Source organism: Nomascus leucogenys, chromosome 17, assembly GCF_006542625.1.
Source record: "Nomascus leucogenys isolate Asia chromosome 17, Asia_NLE_v1, whole genome shotgun sequence".
In the NCBI taxonomy this organism is placed as follows: domain Eukaryota; kingdom Metazoa; phylum Chordata; class Mammalia; order Primates; family Hylobatidae; genus Nomascus; species Nomascus leucogenys.
Window position 1 is genome coordinate 6572498 of NC_044397.1, and position 24351 is coordinate 6596848.

A 24351-nucleotide genomic window follows, 5' to 3' on the forward strand; every position below is an offset into this window, starting at 1 on the left:
TGGGCCGAGATCATGCCGTTGCACCAGTGTCTGGCCGACAGAGTGAGACTCTGACTCAAAAAAAAAAAAAAAACGAAAAAAAAGTTACATGGGATCCTTTAGAAAATACTGGGAGAGGCTGGGCGTGGTGGCTCACGCCTGTAATCCCAGCACTTTGGGAAGCTGAGGTGGGTGGATCACGAGGTCACGAGATAGAGACCATCCTGGCTAACATGGTGAAACCTTGTCTCTCCTAAAAATACAAAAAATTAGCCAGGGGTGGTGGCACGCACCTGTAGTTCCAGCTAGTCGGGAGGCTGAGGCAGGAAAATTGTTTGAACCCAGGAGGCAGAGGTTGCAGTGAGCCGAGATTGTGCCACTGCACTCCAGCCTGGGCAACAGAGCAAGACTCCATCTAAAAAAAAAAAAAAAAAAAAAATTGGGAGAAAAAATGCACGGTCCTGCCATTTATCATCTTTAGGTGTATGTCTTCTTTTTCTGTGCATATGTTTTTCTTTTTTTACCTAGCAGTTTTATTGTATATATAGCTTCAGTTATGAAATCTACATGATTGGCTGAGTGTGGTAGCTCACGCCTGTAATCCCAGCACTTTGGGAGGCCGAGGTGGGAGGATCGCTTGAGCCCAGGAGTTCAAGACCAACCTGGGCAATATAGGGAGACCCTGTCTCTACAAAAAATTTAAAAATTAGCCAGGCATGGTGGTGCATGCCTGTAGACATGCTTATTATAGAAGTAGACAATACAGATAACTGTAGTTTTTAAAAACATTTTTAAAAATTATTTATTTTTATGTTTTTTTAATAACGGTGTAATTTTATACCCTTTTTTACTTACCATTGTCAAGCATTTCCCCACATCTTTATACACTCTTCATGAATATTTGTTTTGATGATCCTAATAATATTTCAACAATTGGATTCACTGTAATTTACTTAACTGTTCCTTAAATGTTGGAGATTTGGGTTGTTAACCACCCACCCACCCACTGCCTTTTTTTTCATTGCTGCAATAAACATCTTTAAGCCAAAAGTTTTTTTCTGGATTTAGGTTTATTTCCTTTGGGAAAGATTCCCAGAATTGGGATAATTACACACGAAAGGGGGTATGAACATTTTTATAGCCCTTGATGTGAGTTGCCAAATTGTTTTTTAAAAGGTTGGACCAATTTTGACATTTCCACCTAGAGTGAGAGAGTACAGTTGTAGATTTTGAGGAGGAAGTAGGCTCCCTCTGCTCAGGTCTGGGGGAACTTTCTGGGAGAGGTGAGGCTCAAAATGGATCTACAGCCTGGGATGGCGCAAAGAGCGGGAATGGGCTCTAGGAGGGAGAAGTGACGAGCAGCAGGGTAGGAACAGGGCCAATCTGGGCCCAAACAGAGTCCAGTTTGGCAGAAGTGGAATGTCACACAGGGCAGTAGGAGGAAGAGGTGAGACTGAAGAATTGGAAGAGGGGTAAATAACAGGGGCGCTTCTAACACTTGGCTCAGGAGTTTGCACTTTGCCTATGGGTGGTCAGGAGTGATGGTGTGTTTTTGAATAGAGGTTAGGGACTGAAGGCATTGCCAGCCATCTGTGTAACCCTGATCCTTCCCATAATTTCCCTTTGTTACCCCTGCAGATGGGAGCAGCCTTCCAGAGTGGGTGACAGACAACGCTGGGACCCTGCATTTTGCCCGGGTGACTCGAGATGACGCTGGCAACTACACTTGCATTGCCTCCAACGGGCCTCAGGGTCAGATTCGTGCCCATGTCCAGCTCACTGTGGCAGGTACAACCGTGGCAGGGTCCTGGGGCTGGGAGGGCCCTTTGGGGTAGCACCGCATACCCTGCCAGCCCCTTGGCTCACCCCTCCCTGCCCCTCGCTGGTCTCTTTCCTTCCAGTTTTTATCACCTTCAAAGTGGAGCCAGAGCGTACGACTGTGTACCAGGGCCACACAGCCCTGCTGCAGTGCGAGGCCCAGGGGGACCCTAAGCCACTGATTCAGTGGAAAGGCAAGGACCGCATCCTGGACCCCACCAAGCTGGGACCCAGGTAGGGCTACCTCTCTCCCACACCCGTCCCTCCTCTCCTGCAGCCCCCCTCCCTGCGAGCTGGCCAGCGCTGTGGCTTCTCCCCCGACAGGATGCACATCTTCCAGAATGGCTCCTTGGTGATCCATGACGTGGCCCCTGAGGACTCAGGCCGCTACACCTGCATTGCAGGCAACAGCTGCAACATCAAGCACACGGAGGCCCCCCTCTATGTCGTGGGTATGGGCTGGGGAGGGGTGTGCTGCACAGGAAGTGGGGGGCCCAGACGTTTGTCACCTTGTACTCAGTCCCTGTGTGCAGAACATGGCACAGAAGCCATTTTTGTGGCAGGGGTGGGGATTCGGCCGTCTCACCATGCCGCTGCACAGTCTTAGAGTCCTTGCTTAGAGCTGGGCTGTTGTTTATTTAACATCCCACGGTCGGTGGGTGTGTGTGTGTGTTGCGGGGGGTGTGGGGGATGTTCTCTTCCTGCAATGCTGCCTCCCAGGTTCCTGCAGCAGCCACACATATCTCTGGGTGGCTGGGGAGGAGGACCAGGTCAGAATGCAGTAGGACAAGGTTCTTTTCTCCAGGAGGCCCAGAGAGGATGATAGGTCAGGTAAAAGGCCCTGCACTTAACTCTCTGCCCTGGGAGACTTATTTCTCCTCTGGGGACTTGTTTGTGCATCCACAGGTGAAGGTGGTTTAAATGAGAAGCTCTCAAACTTTCTCGGTTTGGCAGCAGAGTTATTTTTCTAGACAAAGTATAATGTGAAAGTTTAAATGGATGAAAATGAACTGAGGAGGCCCCCTTGGTGGGAGCCACTGGGGTGTGTGTGGCAGTTGGGGGATCCTGCATGGTCTCTCTCCCTTCATTCCCCTAATGCCTCTTGAGACCCCTCAGTGTGGGCCATTGAAAGGCCCCTAGACCAGCAGATCCCTTCTACAGATCTGTTTATTGAAAAACCTGCTCTGTGCCAGGCAGTGCCTGGAATTCTAAACCTGAAGCTCCCAAATGCTGCTCTCCAGGGCTTGGCTCACATTATCAAGTCACTTGGGAAGCTTAACAAATAACGTGGGTTTGTGGTGGCTCCCTGACAGGTGTGCTTATCCGTGTCGCCTGTCTTGGCTTCTGATGCAAAGCCAGCTTGGGAACCCCTGACCTCATCTCCTTCAGAGTCTTCATTTGACCTTGGTGGGGCATGAGGACCTGCTGGCCCTTGTTAAAGCCAGTGAAGGTGGTGACCCTCCCGGGCCATCTGTTAAGTTGCCCCGTCGATGGGGTTGGGAGGAGTTAGTAGAGAAGCAGAGCTTGTTTTGCTTAGCAGCCCCTGCCCAGACCCATCTGTGTGTCTCTCAGACAAACCTGTGCCAGAGGAGTCAGAGGGCCCTGGCAGCCCTCCCCCCTACAAGATGATCCAGACCATTGGGCTGTCTGTGGGTGCTGCTGTGGCCTACATCATTGCCGTGCTGGGCCTCATGTTCTACTGCAAGAAGCGCTGCAAAGCCAAGCGGCTGCAGAAGCAGCCCGAGGGCGAGGAGCCAGAGATGGAATGCCTCAACGGTGAGGGGCCCTGGAGGGGGAGGTGGTGCCCGTGTGCGGGAGCTGAGCGCCCTCCCGCGGCCACGGAGGGGAGAGCTCCAGGACTCAGGAAACCGAGCGGCTGTTGCTGGGTCCTGGAGCTGGGGCTGCCCCACCCCTAGCGGGAAGCCTGGAGTTGGTCGATTCCCAGGGCCTCGTCTTCTGAGCAACCTGGCTTGAGACTTCTTCATTGGAGCCTCTTGGACCAGCTTCCTATGATTCCCTGCTGTTTCCTCCTCCCAGCGCAAAACCACAGATATCATTAGTATATGTACACATGTTGCTGTTGCATGTCTTGTCTCCCCCTGTGAGTCTAAGAGTTCCCCCAAGGGCAGTCTTTCCGTTTACTTGCCTTCTCCTATCCCCACTTCCTGGACCGGGAGCTCCCTGAGGTCATTGCTGGGTCTCTCCTATCAGCTCAGGTGTTCAGGAGCAGGGGTTGGGTCTCCATTATTGTGGTTTTCCCTTTGTGCCTGTTTAGGGCTTTGCCCAATAGGAGGCCCCATGAAAACAAAAATCCTTATGTGTAGCTATGGTATTCAAAGACCACTGATTCAGATTAGACGTCTGCAGTTGGCTTCATCTCAGAGGTTATAATCAGCTGCATCACTAAGGGGTCATACCCTAGGGGATGCCCATACCTCCCCCACCCAGCCCCAGCCCCATCATTTCATCATTTGGGCGTGCCCTTTCATGTGGGGCACTGTGATTGGACCCAAGTTGGCAAGAGTGGAAGACCAGGGGACAGAACAGAAATCCCCGTGGTGGCCAGAGTGTCAGGTCTCATTGTGACGCGCCTGTCCTCCTTCTTCCCAGGCGGGCCTTTGCAGAACGGGCAGCCCTCAGCAGAGATCCAAGAGGAAGTGGCCTTGACCAGCTTGGGCTCCGGCCCCGCGGCCACCAACAAACGCCACAGCACAAGTGATAAGGTGCACTTCCCACGGTCTAGCCTGCAGCCCATCACCACGCTGGGTATGTTGCCTTGACTACAGCTGCCCCTGCCTAACTGCAAGTCACCCGCTGTGTCCTGAGGCTGGGTACGGGCTAGTGTTCTGAAGTCCCTGAAACCTAGGATGTTAGAGGTGGAGGGAAGCATCGGTAGAGATCTAGCCCAGTGTGGCCCCAGAGCCTGTTATTCACTGCCCTTCGTGCAGATTTTGTCATTCCTGTGTACCACCTGTAGTATTATTTACTTGATGTTTTATTTAAATTGACTCTTTAAAAAAAAAAAAAAACTAAGGTACCATTGTTCTAGGAAAAAATATGAGAAATCGTGGGTTTGTCATAATTACGTTTTTTCCTAACATACGTTAAGACATGTTTACCATGAGCCACCAAAAATTCTCATGCGAGTCACCCTTTGGAAAATGCTGAATATTAGTCCAACCCTTTTATTTTGCTGCTGCAGACACTGAAGCCTAAGGAGGGAGGGGGTCACAACAGAACCGGGTCTTGTGCCCAGCCCAGGTGGGTGGGTCCCCACTGTGGGAGAGCCTAGGCCCCTCCCCCAGGTCAGGAGCTGCCTCGGCCTGGGTGAAGGTGGCTTTCTGACTCAGACTGTACCCACAGGGAAGAGTGAGTTTGGGGAGGTGTTCCTGGCAAAGGCTCAGGGCTTGGAGGAGGGAGTGGCGGAGACCTTGGTACTTGTGAAGAGCCTGCAGAGCAAGGACGAGCAGCAGCAGCTGGACTTCCGGAGGGAGTTGGAGATGTTTGGGAAGCTGAACCACGCCAACGTGGTGCGGCTCCTGGGGCTGTGCCGGGAGGCTGAGCCCCACTACATGGTGCTGGAATACGTGGAACTGGTATGCTATTGGCAGGGGACGCGGGGGTCTCGGGTAGGGAGGGCAGTGTCCTACAAAGGTGGGAGTCAGTGGTTGGAGCACCGTGAAAACCTCGTCTCGTTTGGTCTCAGCCGAGACCTCGCCTGCCTGCTATTACATTTTGCCCACCTTGTGATGCTCAGCTTCTGCCTTCCCTGCTCTTGGATGCCTGCGCTCCCTTTATTAGCACCCAGTCTTTCCTTCTGTATCTCGGGGGGTTGGTCCTAAGTTCTTCTGGGACTTCGCACTGTCACACTGCAGGGATGCCTTCCAGGTCATCTTCTCTGACTCTTGTTTTCTTTGGTTTGTTATTTTTTCCTCCCCAAAAGCTTGTCCCCACTTGAGAATAAATACATCAGAACCCACTTTGCCTCCCTCCTTCCTAGCACCACTTGTGACATGAGTGTTACCCCAGCCACCAGCCTTCTCCTCTCCACTCAGGGTGCCGTTCCCAGAGCTGCCCCTTCCTCTTCATTCCCTGGCTGGTCCTGGCCCTCACCCCATGGTCCTCAAACTGCTGCTTCTCAAATCCCTAGCTCTGGGGCAAGAGCGGACAGGAGTCCTATCAGTCTTTCCGTTAACAAGTATTTATGCGGCTGGGCACAGTGGCTCACACTTGTAATCCCAGCACTTTGGGAGACTGAGGCAGGAGGATCGCCTGAGGCCAGGAGTCTGAGACCAGCCTGGGCAACATAGCAAGACTCTGTCTCTACAAAAAAATTAAACAAACAAGTACTTATGAATGCTTTATGTATGTTTCTGCTGCTGGTGTTCTCCTCTGTTTGTTTCTATTAGATTGTAAAGCTCTGGAGGACAGGGGTTTCCTCTCAGGAATCTTTGAGGACAGAGGGTAGGGGACTTTTTCTCTTGGCTCACTGAAGATAGGGGCTCTGTTGCCCCACCTGTCTGGAGGTTCCCCTTGGGGTAGAAATGCCAATTCTCCTCCTTTCTGACTGAGAGAGCCTCTAGGAGGCATCTCCTATATATTTTTAAAGTTCTGCACTCCCGGTGAACTTTCCCCCCGGGAAAGGGGCCCAGGCTAGCTTAAGCCTTCTCACTGCCTCCCCAGGCAGGAATTCTGCGAGCACCTGCTTGGTCTGAGGCTTTACAGCCAATGGCTGTGCACTGCCCTGAGCGAGATGCCTGGCTTTTCCCTTAGGGAGACCTCAAGCAGTTCCTGAGGATTTCCAAGAGCAAGGATGAAAAATTGAAGTCACAGCCCCTCAGCACCAAGCAGAAGGTGAGGACAGGGAGTGAAGGAGGGAGGGAGAGGGTGCCCAGGGGTGGGCCAGGAGCAACAGAGGCACCATTTGTTGAGGGCTGTCTATGGGCCAGGCCCTATGGTAAGAACTTCACATGTGTTACCGTAATTATCACAGTAGTCCTCTGAAATATATGCTACTATCCCCATTTTGTGGATGAAGACATTGAAGCTTAGGAGGTTGTATGACCTGTCCCAGGTCATGTAGCCTGGAAGTGGCTTTGCATTGCCATGCTGGCTTCACGGAGAAGAGCTACCCTCGGACCTTGCCTCTGGGCAGGAGCTTGCATTGGAGCGGGACACCTGCCCACCTGCCCACCTGCAGTGAGCTCTGAGCTGGAGAAGCAGCAAGCAGTCCTAGTGCAGGGGCCTGCTGGGCTAGGTGTGGGCCTGAGTGTGTTTCTTCAGCTCTGAGTGGAGAAGACTCTTCTGTGAATGGGCTTCCTGGGTTTCCCCTTCTGTGGTTTGCATCTTGCCCTCTCCCTTGGGCTGTAGCTGCCCAGCCTTTCATTCCAGTTTTCCTCCTGCCTTCTGCGCAGAGGTTGTTCTGGGCACAGAGCCCTGGCTGGGGCCCCTGTGGTAGAGCAGACCTCGGTTGAAACAGTGAGGAAGGGAAAGCTTGCCTGCTACCCCCTGCCACCTCAGTCCATACCTTTCCAGTGCCTGGGGCTTGCTGTGGCCCGGCCCCTTCTTCCTTCCCTCAGGTTCTTCTTGCCCACAGCCGCCTCCTCTCCCCTCTGAAATGGATCTACGTCCTTCCATGTGACTGGGGAGTTTGCTTCCAAGCTGGCAGTGAAGTGACCTCATAAACCAAATCAGAGCTCAGGGCAGGGTAGGCAGAAGGCTCTGCCCTTTCTCCCAGGGGACCATTCCTTGCCTGCTAGGCTGTCCCAGGTCACAGACTCTAGAGGCAGAGCAGAAAGGCATGGCTGGCAGATGAGTCAGGTGAGTGGGACCCTGGCTGCCCCCAGTCTCTCTGGGGAAGCAGCTCTGTGCCCTTCAGGCTGGCCCCCTCTTATTACGTGTGAATTTACTAAGACCCAGACAGGACAAGTGACCTGGCCCCCTGACACCACACCCCTACCTCCATCCCCATGAAGCTGCAGGAACTGTGTATAGTGGCTGTAGAGGAGAAGCCACAGGATGGGACTTGCTACACCAGCTAAGTGAGATTTCAGGACTGAAGAGCTCACAAATTAGGACACTCACAGAGCCAGTGAATCCTCACTGAGCCAGGTGTGGCCCCAAGGGCCCTTGGGAATGCAAAATTAAAACAGACAGGCATCAGCTAGGTGCGGTGAGAGGCTAAGGCAGGAGGATTGCTTCAGCTCAGGAGTTTGAGACCAGCCTGGGCAACACAGTAAGACCCTGTCTCTACAAAAAATAAAAAGTTAACCGGGCGTGGGGGCGTGCCTGTAGTCCCAGCTACTTGCGAGGCTGAGGAGGAAGAATCATTGGAGCCCAGGAGGTCGAGGCTGCAGTGAGCATGATTACACCACTGCGCTCCAGCTTGGGCAACAGAGCACGATCCTGTCTCAAAGAGGGGGGGAAAAGAGGACAGGCACTTGCCCTTGGGGCACTTATGATCTAGTGAGGAGATTAGGTACATGAGTGTGACCTGTGCCTTACAGACTTGAGGTAAAACAGAAAGCACGTGGGAGGCATTAAGAGATGTTGAAGACACCCATGTCCTGTAGGTGGACAGATGGTTGTGGTTAACAAAGTTTTCCTAGTAGAGAAAAGCATTTGAGTTTAGTTCACAAGGACAGGAAGTAGTTGAATGGCAGGAGGGGATGGCTTCAAGAGTCAGGGGAGTCAAGGTGGGATTCTGTGGCTGGGATGAGACATAGGTTGACAGGAAGTCAGTTACCTTTCTCATGTGACCTAAGGGACTCTATTTGACTGCACATCATCACCATCTTTGCTAAACATCTTTTTCACACTTTTTTGCCATAGTGTCTTTTTTTTTTTTTTTTTTTTGAGATGGAGTCTCGCTCTGTCGCCCAGGCTGGAGTGCAGTGGCGCGATCTCGGCTCACTGCAAGCTCCGCCTCCTGGGTTCACGCCATTCTCATGCCTCAGCCTCTCCGAGTAGCTGGGACTACAGGCGCCCGCCACCACGCCCGGCTAATTTTTTTTTGTATTTTTAGTAGAGACGGGGTTTCACCGTGGTCTCGATCTCCTGACCTCGTGATTCGCCCGCCTCGGCCTCCTAAAGTGCTGGGATTACAAGCGTGAGCCACCGCGCCCGGCCCATAGTGTCTTAAATATGATGGCGGAGCTTTAATAAGTTGGGTTCTACACTCTCCAAGGACAATACTCTGCGTTACATAGAGAGGATGTTTTAAAAAAAACAAGCAGGGCGCGGTGGCTCACGCCTGTAATCCCAGCACTTTGGGAGGCCGAGGTGGGCGGATCATGAGGTCAGGAGTATGAGACCAGCCTGGCCAACGTGGTGAAACCCCATCTCTACTAAAAATACAAAAATTAGCCAGGCGTGGTGGCAGGTGCCTGTAATCCAAGCTACTCAGGAGGCTGAGGCAGGAGAATGACTTGAACTCAGGAGGCGGAGGTTGCAGTGAGCCAAGATCGTGCCATTGCACTCCAGCCTGGGAGACAAGAGCAAGACTTTGTCTCAAAAAAAAATAAATAAAATAAAAGAAATGCAGGCCAGGCACAGTGGCTCATACCTGTAATCCCAGCACTTCGGGAGGCTGAGGCGGGAAGATCACTCGAGGCCAGGAGTTCGAGACCAGCCTGGCCAACGTGGGGAAACCCCGTCTCTACTAAAAATACAAAAAGTACCTGGGCATGGTGTCGCGTGCATGTAATTCCAGCTACTGGGGAGGCTGAGGCAGGAGAATCGTTTGAGCCTGGGAGGTAGAGGTTGCAGTGAGCTGAGATCTTGCCATTGCACTCCAGCCTGGGCAACAGGAGTCAAACCCTGTCTCAAAAAAAAAAAAAAAAAAAAAGATTTCTGGACCATGGCTCAGAATGAGGGAATTAGAGTATTTGAGAGTGAGGTCTGAAGACCTGAATTTTTCAAACAAGCTCTCCAGCTGATTCCTAAGCTCATTAAAGTTCAAGGAGCCCTGGTGGAGACTAGTAGCTTTGAAATGCTTTTTGATTATAATCCCTTTTAGGAAATGCATTTTAAGCTGGTGCAGTAGTATGTGCCTGTAATCCCAGCTGCTTGGAAGGCTGAGGCTGGAGGATCCCTTGGAACCAGGAGTTTGAGGCCAGCCTGAGTGACATAGCAAGACCTGCATCACTTAGCAACAACAAAAAAGAAATGCATTTTACTCATGATCTGGTGTGCAGGGTCATATAACTAAAATTAAACTTTCACAATGTTGTGTTTGATGCACTTGATGTTTTCTATCCTGTCCTCTTTTTTTTTTTTCCAGAAGGAGTCTTACTCTTTCACCCAGGCTGGAGTGCAGTGGCGCGATCTCAGCTCACTGCAGGCTCCGACCCCTGGGGTTTACGCCATTCTCCTGCCTCAGCCTCCCGCGTAGCTGGGACTACAGGCGCCTGCCACCTCGCCCGGCTAATTTTTTGTATTCTTAGTAGAGACGGGGTTTCACCGTGTTAGCCAGTATGGTCTCGATCTCCTGACCTCGTGATCCGCCTGCCTCGGCCTCCCAAAGTGCTGGGATTACAGGCGTGAGCCACCGCACCCGGCCTCCTGTCCTCTTTTTATTTATTTTTATTTTTTGTAGAAATGGGGGTCTCGCCATGTTGTCCAGGCTGGTCTTGAACTTAAGTATTCTAGGGAGGTGGAGTGGTAGGCAGGGTGTTCCCTGCCCTAGTGGTAGGCCAGCTAGAGTTGGCACCAAAGTGCCATATTGGGTGTTAGTGGACTGAGGGGAGCCTCAGGAGGATTTTAAGAGACCAGTGAGGTAGTGACAGAAGTCAAAGACATGGGTCTCGGGTGTTGGCATAATGGTAGGTAATGCCTTTTAGAGTAGCTGATAAGATGATATCAGAGAGCTGTAATCTGTGATTGCTCCGTGGATCACTTGTGAACTAATGACGTGATGAGAAGCAGGATCAGCTTAGCACACCTGGTGGACCACGCTTTATGCAGTCAGATGCTGTGGCAGGAAACAGAAGGCCTCTTGTGAGATCTCAGTAGCATCACAGTGTGTTAGCCAGAACATGGGCAAACCCCTGGGGTGTTAAAATTGGAAAGGAAGGGGTGAGTCTGATCTTTACCAAAGAACGGGTCTTTTATAACAGTATTTGAGAATTAATTCAGTGGCCATCTGATGGCATCTTGCCCAGCATCAAGGAAACACCGAATTGGCTTGAGTCTAACAATTCTCTTTTACTGCCCTTGCTTAGCCAGTATTTCCGGAAGCACCACCTCTCTGGAAAGATAGCAAGTCACTTACCATGCCAAGTCTACCTTCTTCTGTTTACCTTGACTAGCAGCAGATTGTTTAGCTTGTGAGCCAGATCAGAGAGAGCAGGCCCAGGGGACTCACAAGTCTGATGAGGGCACGTTACCAAAACCTTTGCCTGCCACTTAAAGAGAATCAAGCAAGGTTGGACAATGCCCTGGGATTTTGAAGTCTGAAGTGGAGTTGGCTCTGTTTATGATGGCCACTGGAGCGGCCTGGCATCTTTACCACCAGTGCGTGTGGGGCATCCTGAGGACCGTGCTCCAGGGGTTATTTTAGGGATGTAGACTCAGCTTTTTTTTTTTTTTTTTTTTGGAGACGGAGTCTCGCTCTGTCACGCAGGCTGGGTTGCAGTGGTACGATCTCGGCTCATTGCAGCCTCTGCCTCCCGAGTTCAAGCGATTCTCCTGCCTCAGCCTCCCGAGTAGCTGGGACTGCAGGAGCCTGTCACCACGCCCGACTAATTTTTGTATTTTTAGTAGGGACGGGGTTTCACCATATTGGCCAGGCTGGTCTTGAACTCCTGACCTTGTGATCCACCCACCTTGGTCTCCCAGAGTGCTGGGATTATAGGTGTGAGCCACTGTGCCCAGCCAGACTCTGCTTTTTCATGGAGACCCCAGTGTACTTCCCTGTACCCAGAGAAGAGAGGCCCAGTAATCCTGGCATGCCATCCACCCGCCCAATTTTTTTTTTTTGAGACCGAGTCTCGCTCTGTCGCCCAGGCTGGAATGCAGTGGCGGTGATCTCTGCTCACTGCAAGCTCCGCCTCCCGGGTTCACACCATTCTCCTGCCTCAGCCTCCCGAGTAGCTGTGACCACAGGCGCCCACTACCACGCCCGGCTAATTTTTTTGTATTTTTAGTAGAGGTGGAGTTTCACCGTGTTAGCTAAGATGGTCTCAATCTCCTGTCCTCGTGATCCGCCCGCCTCAGCCTCCCAAAGTGCTGGAATTACAGGTGTGAGCCACCGCGCCCAGCCCTGTTTTGTTTGTTTGTTTGTTTGTTTGTTTTTTGGAGAGGGAGTCTCACTCTGTCGCTAGGCTGGAGTGCAGTGGTGCAATCTCGGCTCACTGCAAGCTCCGCCTCCTGGATTCACACCATTCTCCTGCCTCAGTCTCCCGAGTAGAGTAGCTGGGACTACAGGCGCCCGCCACCATGCCAGGCTAATTTTTTTGTATTTTTAAGGGAGACGGGGTTTGACCCTGTTGGCCAGGATGAACACAATCTCTTGACCTCGTGATCTGCCTGCCTCGGCCTCCCAAAGTGCTGGGATTACAGGCGTGAGCCACTATGCCCAGCGCCCCCCCCCCCTTTTTTTTTTTATTTTTATTTGAGGCAGAGTCTCGCTCTGTCGCCCAGGCTGGAGTGCAGTGGCACGATCTCGGCTCACTGCAAGCTCTGCCTCCCGGGTTCACGCCATTCTCCTGCCTGAGCCTCCTGAGTAGCTGGGACTACAGGCGCCCACCACCACGCCTGGCTAATTTTTTGTATTTTTTTAGTAGAGACGGGGTTTCATCATGTTAGCCAGGATGGTCTCGATCTCCTGACCTTGCGATCCACCGCCTCAGCCTCCCAAAGTGAGCCACTGCTCAAAGACGTGAGCCACTGCGCCCAGCCCACCCGCCCTCTTCTTTAACCTTCCTCACTGGTTACACGTTTAGTTGAAAGCTATCCTGAGATTTTATGTCTTCATCGTTGATAAAGAAATGTACCAAAAGCAGCCAGGCATAGTGGCTCACGCCTGTAATCCCAGCACTTTGGGAGGCCGAGGCAGGCAGATCATTTAAGGTCAGTTTGAGACCAGCCTGGCCAGTGTGGTGAAACCCTGTCTCTACTAAAAATACAAAAATTCGCCGGGTGTGGTGGCGCATGCCTGTAGTCCTGCTACTTGGGAAGCTGAGGCACAAGAATTGCTTGAACTTGGGAGGCGGAGGTTGCAGTGAGCCGAGACTGTGCCACTGCACTCCCGCCTGGGCGACAGAGTGAGACTCCGTCTGGGTGAGGTTTTTCCCAGCTCTAATTACATCATTCATTTAGCACCTCTGCATTAATGCAGTGCCTGTTAGAGCCTCAGGCAGCACTGATCAGGATAATGATGAGAATGTTCCATATCTGTGCTGGTCAATACAGTTGTCACTAGCCTCATATAGCAACTGTACACTTGGAATTTGGTTAGAGCAACAGAAGAACGGAATTTTATTTTATTTATTTTATTTTATTTATGTTATGTTATTTTATGTATTTTTTAGAGACAGAGTCTAACCCTGTCGAGCAGGCTGGAGTGCAGTGGCAGGACTTCGGCTCACTGCAGCCTCCGCCTCCCAGGTTCAAATGATTTCTCCTGCCTCGGCCCCCTGAGTAGCTGGGATTACAGGTGCGTGCCACCACACCTGGCTAATTTTTGTATTTTTAGTAGAGATGGGGTTTCACCACATTGGCCAGTCTGGTCTCCAACTCCTGACCTCAAGTAATCCACCTACCTCGGCCTCCCAAAGTGCTGGGATTACAGGTGTGAGTCACCACACCCGGCCTGAATTTTATTTAATGTATTTTATTTATTTATTTATTTATTTATTTATTTATTTATTTATTTATTTTGAGATGGAGTCTTGCTCTGTCACCCAGGCTGGAGTGCAGTGGCATGATTTTGGCTTACTGCAAGCTCTGCCTGCTGGGTTCACGTCATTCTCCTGCCTCAGCCTCCCGAGTAGCTGGGACTACAGGCGCCTGCCACCACGCTTGGCTAATTTTTTTGTATTTTTAGTAGAGAGAGGGTTTCACCGTGTGTTAGGCAGGATGGTCTCGATCTCCTGACCTCGTGATCTGCCTGCCTTGGCCTCCCAAAGTGCTGGGATTACAGGCGTGAGCCACCACACCTGGCCTGTATTTTATTTTTTGAGACAGAGTCTCATTCTGTCACCCAGGCTGGAATGCAGTGGTGCAATCATGGCTCACTGCAGCCTCGACCTCTGGAGCTCAAGTGATCCTCTCACTTTAGCCTCCCAAGTAGCTGAGACTACAGGCACCCACCACCACACCTGGCTAATTTTTAAATGTTCTGTAGAGATGGGGTCTCACTATGTTGCCCAGGCTGGTCTCAAACTCCTAGGCTCAAGCAATCCTCCCACATCAGCTTCTTAAACCGCTGGAATTACAGGCCAGCATGAGCTACTGCGCTAACCAGAATTGAATTTTAAATGTTACTCAGTTTTAATTAACTTAAAGCCAGGTGCAGTGCCTCATACCTGTAATCCCAGCACTTTGGGAGGCCAAGGTGGAAAGATTGCTTGGGCCAGGAGTTTGAGACCAGCCTGGGCAACAAAGTGAGACTCTGTCTCTAAAAAATAAAAATAGGCCGGGTGTGGTGGCTCATGCGTGTAATCCAGCACTTTGGGAGGCCGAGGCAGGTGGATCACTTAACGGCAGTACAAGACCAGCCTGGCCAAAATGGTGAAACCCCATTTCTACTAAAAATAAAAAAATTAGCCGCGCATGGTGGCAGGCACCTGTAATTCCAGCTACATTGAAGGCTGATACAGGAGGATCACTGGAACCCGGGAGGTAGAGGTTGCAGTGAGCCAAGATAGCGCCACTGCACTCCAGCCTGGGCGACAGAGCGAGACTCAGTCTCTAAATAAATAAATAAATAAAATTAGCCAGACATGGTGGTATATGCCAATAGTCCCAACTACTGGGGAGGCTGAGGTGGGAGGATCACTTGAGCCTGGGATGTTGAAGATACAGTGAACTGTGATTGCACCACTGCACTCCAGCCTGGGCAACAGGCACCCTGTCTCAAAAAAAAAAAAAAAAGTTTTAATTAAATTTAAATAGCCACATGGGGATAGTGGCTACTGTATAGGACAGCACAGATTTAGACCATTGTTTTTAAAAACTTTTTGAGTGGGCAAAAAGTACATTTTGCATCACAACCCAATACACACATATGTATATATTTTTTAAATGAAAACATTTCATGAATGATGCTCTTACTAAGTGTGATGCACTCTACTTTCTGTTCCCTTTTTTTTTTTCTTTAGTGCTGGCTAAGATTCCCTAAATTGGTTTCATGACATACAGATTGTGACCATAGTTAGCAAACCACCAGTAGAGGTAGTGGGGCTCACAGGGATGTCACTGGCCCATGCCCAAGAAAACTGAGAAGAGATGTCTTTGGAGTGTCCCCTCTCCTAGCACTCGGGCTTGGCACCTCTGCTGGCCTTCTTGTGACCTCTGGGAGCCAGGCAGGGAAGCTGCTCTGAGCTAGCCAGGGATGCTGAAGGGCCAGCTCAGTAGCCAGCAGCCCAACCTCTGTGCCCACTGGTGGGCAGACAGTCCATCAGCAGTGATGTGATCCAGAGAGGCGGCTGCAGTGGTAGGGAAGAGCCAGGCTTTGCCACTAGCCTCACCTTGGGCCTCTCGATGAAGCCGAGGCTGGGCCCTGCCTCACAGTGCACGTGTGGAGAGAGGCAGCCAGCCTTGTTTGGGGTGTGGCACACAGCAGGTGCCCACCAAATGGCCCTTCCCCTTCTCTGTGAATGGATGGTTTCTTATTTGCACCAAGTGACCTGGCTGCAGCCCCCCCATCAAGAGCCCTGCTTTGGCCAGCCCTGTTATATTCCACCAACATCCACTGTATATGGCACGTGGTAGATACTCAATTTTTTTTTTTAAAAAAAGAGATAGGATTTCACAATGTTGCCCAGGCTGGCTTTGAACTCCTGGGCTCAAGCAATTCTCCCACCCCACCCTCTTGAGTAGCTGGGACTACAGGCGTCTGGCTTCAATTTATATTTGTTCAGTGAATTAATACATACTTTTAAAATGTTAATGTGGCCGGGCGTGGTGGCTCAGCCTGTAATCCCAGTGCTTTGGGAGCCGAGGCAGATGGATCACGAGGTTAGGAGTTCGAGACCAGCCTGGTCAACATGGTGAAACTTCGTTTCTACTAGAAAAAATACAAAAGTTAGCTGGGCGTGGTGGTATGTGCCTGTAATCCCAGCTACTCAGGAGGTTGAGGCCGGAGAATCGCTTGAACCCGGGAGGTGGAGGTTGCAGTGAGCCAAGATCACGCCACTGCACTCCAGCCTGGCAACAGAGCAAGATTCCATTTAAAAAAAAAAAAAAAATTAATGTAATTTAGTTAACGTTTCATATATAGTGTATAATATAATATTTTCACATTGGCTCAAAATTCAAAAAAGAGTATTAATGAATGAAAAATCTCCCCAACTCTCTCACTTTGGAAAAGAGTTGGGCATTATTTTGTATAGCTAGATATTCATATTCTAGACTTCCTCTTAGGTATCTTAGAGAAACTTATACGTGTGTACACTTATAAAAGTGTTCATAATAACACTGTTCTTAATAGCCCCAAACTGGAAACAACCCATTGGCATTAGAACTAAAGTATGAGGCTGGGCGTGGTGGCTCACGCCTGTAATCCCAGCACTTTGGGAGGCTGAGGCAGGCTGATCACTTGAGGTCAGGAGTTCAAGACCAGCCTGACCAATGTGGTGAAACCCCATCTCTACTAAAAATACAAAAATTAGCTGGGTGTCTTGGTGGGCACCTGTAATCCCAGCTACTCAGGAGGCTGAGGCATGAGAGTCACTGGAACTTGGGAGGCGGAGGTTGCAGTGAGCTGAGGTCATGCCACTGTACTCCAGCCTGGGTGACAGGGCAAGACCCTGTCTCAAAAAAAAAAAAAAAAAAGAATTAGAATATGAAATACTTATAATGAAAAACAGACCATGTTCAGTGATTTAAAAAAATTAATCTGGCTGGCCCAGTGACTCACACCTGCGATCCCAGCACTTTGGGAGGCAGAGGTGGAAGGATCGCTTGATCCCAGGAGTTTGAGACCAGCCTGAGCAACATAAGGAGACCTCCGTCTCGACAAAAAAAACAAAAATAAAAATGGCTGGGATTGATGGTACACGTTTTTGTCCCAGCTACACAGGAGGCTGAGTTGGAAGGATCACTTGAGTCCAGGAGGGCGAGGCTGCAGTGAACTGTGATCATCATCACTGCACTCCAGCCTGGGTGACAGAGTGAGACCCTATCTCAAAAAATAAAGGCCGGGCACGGTGGCTCATGCCTGTAATCCCAGCACTTGGGAGGCTGAGGAGGGTGGATCATGAGGTCAGGGGATCGAGACCATCCTGGCCAACATGGTGAAACCCCGTCTCTACTGAAAATACAAAAATTAGCTAGGCATGGTAGTGTGCGCCTGTAATCCCAGCTACTTGGGAGGCTGAGGCAGGAAAATCACTTGAACCCAGCGGGGCGGAGGTTGCAGTGAGCCGAGATCGCACCACTGCCCTCCAGCGTGGGTGACAAGAGCGAGACTCGGTCTCAAAACAAACAAACAAACAAAAGAATCTTACAATGTTAAGTGAAAAAAAAATTCCAGGCACAAAAGAGTATACATTTTGTGTGCTTCCAGTTTTAATCTGGCTCTAAAACAGGCAAAATGGAATTATATTATCTAGGAATATGTAAGTGGTAAACTACAAAGAACAAGAAAGAAATTATCACAAAAGTCAGGGTAGTGGTTACTACTTGAAGGGAGGGAGAACATATGGTTGGGAAGGAACCCTTGAGTGCTAGCATTGTTGGATTGTGTTTTTTTTTCACAGTTAAAAAAACGTAAGCCAGAAGTTTTCTTACCTTTCTACCTTCTAGCCTCTAGTTCCCTTCCTTGGAGGCAGCCAGTCATATGGGTCTATATGCCTTAATGCATACACATGTGTGTGCGCACACACAGACACACACGCTATATATATATATATATATTTTTTTTTTAATAGACAGGGTCTCACTATGTTGCCCAGACTGGTCACAAACTCCTGAGCTTAAGCAGTCCTCCTGCCTCAGCCTCACAAAGTGCTGGGATTACAGGCATGAGCCACCATGTCCGGCCTACACACACATATTTTTAACACAACTAGTAGAAAAGATAGATTTTTGAAGTAAAATGAAAAAGAAACAACCCATAAAGATATCATCTAAGATCAGGCATGGTGCCACTCACCTGAAATCCCAGTGCTTTGGGAAGCTAAGGCAGGAGGATCGCTTGAGGTTAGATATTTGAGACCATCCTGGGCAACGTAGCTAGACACCGTCTCTATCAAAGAAATACATATATATATTTTTTTGAGATGGAGTTTTGCTCTTATTGCCCAGGCTGGAATGCAATGGTGCAATCTCGGCTCACCACAACCTCTGCCTCCTGGGTTCAAGCGATTCTCCTGCCTCAGACTCCCCAGTAGCTGGGATTATAGGCATGTGCCACCACGCCCAGCTAATTTTTGTATTTTTAGTAGAGCTGGGTTTATCCGTGTTGGTCAGGCTGGTCTCGAACTCCCAATCTCAGGTGATCCGCCTGCCTTGGTAAAGAATTTTTTTTTTTAATTAAAAAGTAAGCTGTGGGCCGGGTGCAGTGGCTCACGCCTGTAATCCCAGCGCTTTGGAAGGCCGAGGCGGGTGGATCACAAGGTCAGGAGATCAAGACCATCCTGGCTAACATGGTGAAACCTCGTCTCTACTAAAAATACAAAAAAATTAGCTGGGCGTAGTGGCAGGCACCTGTAGTCCCAGCTACTCGGGAGGCTGAGGCAGGAGAATGGCGTGAACCGGGGAGGCGGAGCTTGGAGTGAGCCGAGATTGCGCCACTGCACTCCAGCCTGGGCAACAGAGCGAGACTCCGTCTCAAAAAAAAAAAAAAAAAAAAGTAAGCTGGGCATGGTGATGCACAGCTATAGTCCTAGCTACTTGGAAGGCTGAGGTGGGAGGATTGCTTGAGCGCAGGAGTTTAGAGGCTCAGTGAGCTGTGATCGTGTCACTGCACTCTAGCCTGGGTGACAGAGCGAGACCCTGTCACTTGAAAATAAAAAATATCAGCTATGATTTCTGCCCACTTATTTTTCACTGGACAAGTGGTTACTATGTATGTGCCCTTAGGCCCATGTGCCACTCACTTAATCTGGCACTTGCTGTGTGTCAGCGTGGTGTCAGGCACTTTAGTGTGCTTAATTCCGTCTTCTAACAACCCAGGAAGGCAGGTACTGTTATTATCCCCATTTTACAGAGAAGGAAGCTGAGGCTGTTGTGTTTCTGGGCTTCCTACACAGCACACCAATAGCGTTGAAACCCTACCAAGGGTTGTGTTGAGGGTGGTCACCTAGACGCCTAGTCCTGGGCTGCTCTAACAGGCCCCTTTATCTCTCCAGGTGGCCCTGTGCACCCAGGTAGCCCTGGGCATGGAGCACCTGTCCAACAACCGCTTTGTGCATAAGGACTTGGCTGCACGTAACTGCCTGGTCAGTGCCCAGAGACAAGTGAAGGTGTCTGCCCTGGGCCTCAGCAAGGATGTGTACAACAGGTAGAAGGGCACGCATGGGGTGGGGGCTCCCCATTTTTTCCCAGAGGGTGAGGGGCAGAGGACACATAGTCTGGGGGGTGTGGGAAAGGGTTTAGTGCCTGCTTAGTCCAAAGCTGGAGGGCCTGGGATAGGGAAGAGCTTTCTCATTCTTTTTCCAAGGGTGTAGCAGGCTTCCCACCCGGTGCACACCCTTGGTGGTTGTAAAATGTCTCTAGTGATTAAATAAATAAATAAATAAACCTTTTTTAAAATATAGGCAAATTTGATAAGGATTTATTTATAATCTATTTATATGGCTCTCTCTGTAACTTCCTGAATTCAGTCATTATTATTTTGAAGTCTGAGACTTATGCCTCAGCACCCATGCCAGAGCTTGCTCTAGACAGCCTACGTGGGCTCTGCAGTGCTGCCAGGAACATCCCCTTGAGTCCCCCTGGTTCCAGGTCACCCCCATTTGTCTGACTGTAGCTATAGTGAGGATTGGTTTATCACTAATAAAGCTTTCCATTTAACAGTTCTTAGTTTTTACATTTTTACAACTAATATAGAAAGTATGTATGACTATTAACATTTAGGCAAAGTTTGATTCTTAATGGAAATTTTTTAACCATCAAACCCCCCCGTGTGGTTACCTCCAGATTTTGTCTAGTGTACTCCCGTACTCAGCACGCGTGTGACCAATTTCTTGATGTCTGTATGTAGAAAGGCTGGGCCCCGGCTTGGGGATGTGTTCCAGATGCGGGGATGAGGGTGCGGCGCCAGGCCACGCTCCCACCCCTGGGTTGCTTCTCTTCTGCAGTGAGTACTACCACTTCCGCCAGGCCTGGGTGCCGCTGCGCTGGATGTCCCCTGAGGCCATCCTGGAGGGTGACTTCTCTACCAAGTCTGATGTCTGGGCCTTCGGTGTGCTGATGTGGGAAGTGTTTACACATGGAGAGATGCCCCACGGTGGGCAGGCAGATGATGAAGTACTGGCAGGTAGGCAGCCTTGCTGCTAGGGGATGATTCCAGATAGGCCCCAGATGGGGCCTGCTCAGGGCCCCAGGGCCGGTTCAGCCTACCTCCCCTCCGAGGGCTGCTACTGAGCAGGCACACAGATACGACCATTCTGCTTGTTAAAATACTGCAATACTCTTTTTTTCTTTTGAGACGGAGTGTCGCCCTGTTGCCCAGGCTGGAGTGCAGTGGCGCAATCTCCGCTCACTGCAGCTTCTGCCTCCCGGGTTCAAGCGATTCTCCTGCCCCAGACTCCCTAGTAGCTGGGATTACAGGCACGCGCTTCCACGCCCCGGCTAATTTTTGTATTTTTAGTAGAGATGGCGGGGGGCTTCACCATGTTGGTCAGGCTGGTCTCAAACTCCTGACCTCGTGATCCACCCGCCTTGGCCTCCCAAAGTGCTGGGATTACAGGCATGAGCCACCACGCCTGGCCGAAAATACTGCAATACTTTTATATTGGTTGGTAAATAGCCTTTGCCCCCAGTGCCCACTACAGCTGCTCTGACGCCTGTCTGCCGGCCCACTTCAGCTCCTATGCATGGACCCCGTCCTACCAGCCAGAGTGAGTGGGGCCAGGGGAGTCATCTTTTTTCGTTGCGGGGACCCACCTGCCGCTGGCCAGCATTGCCCCAGAGGCATCCTTGGGTGGCTGCTTGTATAAACTGCAAGCTCCACAAAGTGTTGAACAAGTTGTTGAATGTTTTGGCCAACACTGCACCTGCTGTCTTCCCTACAGATCTGCAGGATGGGAAGGCTAGACTTCCTCAGCCGGAGGGCTGCCCTTCCAAGCTCTATCGGCTGATGCAGCACTGCTGGGCCCCCAGCCCCAAGGACCGGCCCTCCTTCAGCGAGATTGCCAGCGCCCTGGGAGACAGCCCCGTGGACAGCAAGCCGTGAGGAGGGAGCCCGCTCAGGATGGCCTGGGCAGGGGAGGACATCTCTAGAGGGGAGCTCACAGCATGATGGGCAAGATCCCTGTCCTCCTGGGCCCTGAGGCCCCTGCCCTAATGCAGCAGGCATTGCTGAGGTCTGAGCAGGGCCTGGCCTTTCCTCCTCTTCCTCACCCTCATCCTTTGGGAGGCTGACTTGGACCCAAACTGGGTGACTAGGGTTTTGAGCTGGGCAGTTTTCCCTGCCACCTCTTCCTCTATCAGGGACAGTGTGGGTGCCACAGGTAACCCCAATTTCTGGCCTTCAACTTCTCCCCTTGACCGGGTCCAACTCTGCCACTCATCTGCCAACTTTGCCTGGGGAGGGCTAGGCTTGGGATGAGCTGGGTTTGTGGGGAGTTCCTTAGTATTCTCAAGTTCTGGGCACACAGGGTTAATGAGTCTCTTGGCCCACTGGTCCCACTTGGGGGTCTAGACCAAGATTATAGAGGACACAGCAAGTGAGTCCTCCCCACTCTGGGCTTGTGCACACCGACCCAGACTCATGTCTTCCCCACCCTTCTCTCCTTTCCTCATCCTAAGTGCCTGGCAGATGAAGGAGTTTTCAGGAGCTTTTGACACTATATAACCCGCCCTTTTTGTATGCACCACGGGCGGCTTTTATATGTAATTGCAGCGTGGGGTGGGTGGGCATGAGAGGTAGGGGTGGCCCCTGGAGGAGATGAGGAGGGTGGGCCATCCTTACCCCACACTTTTATTGTTGTTGTTTTTTGTTCGTTTTGTTTTTTTTTGTTTGTTTTTGTTTTTACACTCGCTGCTCTCAATAAATAAGCCTTTTTTACAACCTGTTTCTGAAATTCATTCCCTGCTCTTGCTCGTGTAAGATGTTCCTTCTTACCCCACTGATCAGAAAGGGCCGTGTGCAGGCCGAGTGCAGTGGCTCATGCCTGTAATGCCAGCGCTTTGGGAGGCTGAGGCCAGTGGATCACCTGAGGTCAGGAGTTCGAGACCAGCCTGGCCAAAAAGGCAAAACCCCTGTCTCTACTGAAAATATAAAAATTAGCTGGGCATGGTGGTAGGTGCCTGTAATCCCAGCTACTTGGGAGGCTGAGGCAGGAGAATCGCTTGAACCCAGGAGGCGTAGGTTGCAGTGAACTGAGATCACACCACTGCACTCCAGCCTGGGCGACAGCAAGACTGTCTCAAAAAAAGAGAAAAAATAAAGGGCTGTATGCCTTCATGGAGTCTGGTGGGGCTTGAACAAGATGAACCGGTGGATATTGGTTCTACCCAGTTTGCAGGGCAGGTGAGCATGCAGGCATGAAGGAGGCAAGATCACCTGTTGTCTGTGCAACCCTATGCTGCCCTCTGACTGTCACCTAGACGGGCCTAATCCTTGTGCTCAGATGGGGAGGGTAGAAGTGTGAAGGGGAGCAAGTTAGAGTAGGACTGGAGAAGGAGTTAGTGACAGACTCAGGTCTCTGAGTCCTTTCAAGACCCTAGGAGGGAAGTGAAGTAGGTAGAACCAAGCAGAGAGACGGTGCTTAATGCCTGGATCTTGTGTCCTCACCTGTCCTCTGCCTCATTCCAGTAACTTCAGCCTGGTTCACCATCCAAAAGAAATGAGTCCTGAACTCCCAAACTGCTCTAGTTCCTTTACTCCTCACCAAACTTCTGAATAATAAAAATAACAGCAGGTCAGACATGGTGGTTCACACCTGTAATCCTAATACTTTGGGAGACTGAGGCAGGAAGATCACTTGGGCCCAGGAGTTTGAGACCAGCCTGGCCAACATAGACCCTGTCTCTACAAAAAATTAAAAAATTAGCCAGGTGTGGTGACATGCACTTGTAGTCCTAACTACTGAGGAGGCTGAGGCAGGAAGATCACATGAGCCCAGAAGTTTGACATGGCAGTGAGCTATGATCACAACACTGCACTCCAGCCTGGGTGATCAAGTGAGACCCTGTCTCAAAAAAGTTAAAAAAAAAAACAGGCCGGCTGGGCACGGTGGTTCACTCCTGTAATCCCAGCACTTTGGGACCCGAGGTGGGTGGATCACGAGGTCAGGAGTTCGAGACCAGCCTGGCCAATGTGGTGAAACCCTGTCTCTACTAAAAATATAAAAGTTAGCTGGGCATGGTGGTGCACACCTGTAGTCCTAGCTGCTTGGGAGTCTGAGGCGGGAGAATTGGTTGAACCCGGGAGGCGGAGATTGCAGTGAGCCAAGATTGCACCACTACACTCCAGCCTGGGCGACAGAGCAAGACTGTCTCAAAAAATAATAATAATAACAGGCCACAGGCACAGTGGCTCACGCCTATAATCTCAGCACGTTAAAAGGCTGAGGTGACAGAAATGCCTGGGCAACGTGGCTAGACTCCACCTCTACAAAAAAAATTAAAACTTAGCTGGGTGTAGGGCCGGGCACAATGACTCACACCTGTAATCCCAGCACTTTGGGAGGCCGAGGTGGGTGGATCACCAGGTCAAGAGATAGAGACCATCCTGGCTAACACGGTGAAACCCCGTCTCTACTAAAAATACAAAAAAATAGCTGGGCGTGGTGGTGGGCGCCTGTAGTGCCAGCTACTCAGGAGGCTGAGGCAGGAGAATGGCATGAACCCGGGGGGCAGAGCTTGCAGTGAGCTGAGATAGCGCCACTGCACTCCAGCCTGGACGACAGAGCGAGGCTCTGTCTCAAAAAAAAAAAAAAAAAAAAAAAAGACCATCCTGGTCAACATGGTCTCTACTAAAAAGAAAATACAAAATTTAGCTGGGCCTGTAGTCCCAGCTACTCAGGAGGCTGAGGCAGGAGAATCGCTTGAACCTGGGAGGCGGAAGTTACAATGAACCGAGATCGTGCCACTGTACTCCAGCCTGGAGACAGAGTGAGACTCCGTCTCAAAACAAACAAAAAAATTAGCTGGGTGTAGTGGGGTGTGCCCATGGTCTCAGCTATTCTGGAGGCTGAGGAGGGAGGATCTCTTGAACCC

The 24351-nt window shown here is 50.7% G+C and overlaps 1 protein-coding gene across 1 annotated transcript in view; it reads left to right on the forward strand.

Moving 5' to 3' along the window:
• PTK7 (protein tyrosine kinase 7 (inactive)) overlaps window positions 1-22198 on the forward strand; it is an 84798-nt gene extending 62600 nt beyond the window's left edge. Inside the window, exons 11-20 of the mRNA XM_003266240.3 lie at window positions 1618-1767; window positions 1881-2031; window positions 2122-2249; window positions 3370-3573; window positions 4408-4563; window positions 5161-5393; window positions 6571-6651; window positions 19314-19465; window positions 20265-20443; window positions 21201-22198. Of these exons, the coding sequence (XP_003266288.1) occupies window positions 1618-1767; window positions 1881-2031; window positions 2122-2249; window positions 3370-3573; window positions 4408-4563; window positions 5161-5393; window positions 6571-6651; window positions 19314-19465; window positions 20265-20443; window positions 21201-21361 (1595 nt within the window). The 3' untranslated portion in view covers window positions 21362-22198. The remainder of the gene's footprint in view (window positions 1-1617; window positions 1768-1880; window positions 2032-2121; window positions 2250-3369; window positions 3574-4407; window positions 4564-5160; window positions 5394-6570; window positions 6652-19313; window positions 19466-20264; window positions 20444-21200) is intronic.
• The last annotated feature ends 2153 nt before the right edge of the window (window positions 22199-24351 follow it).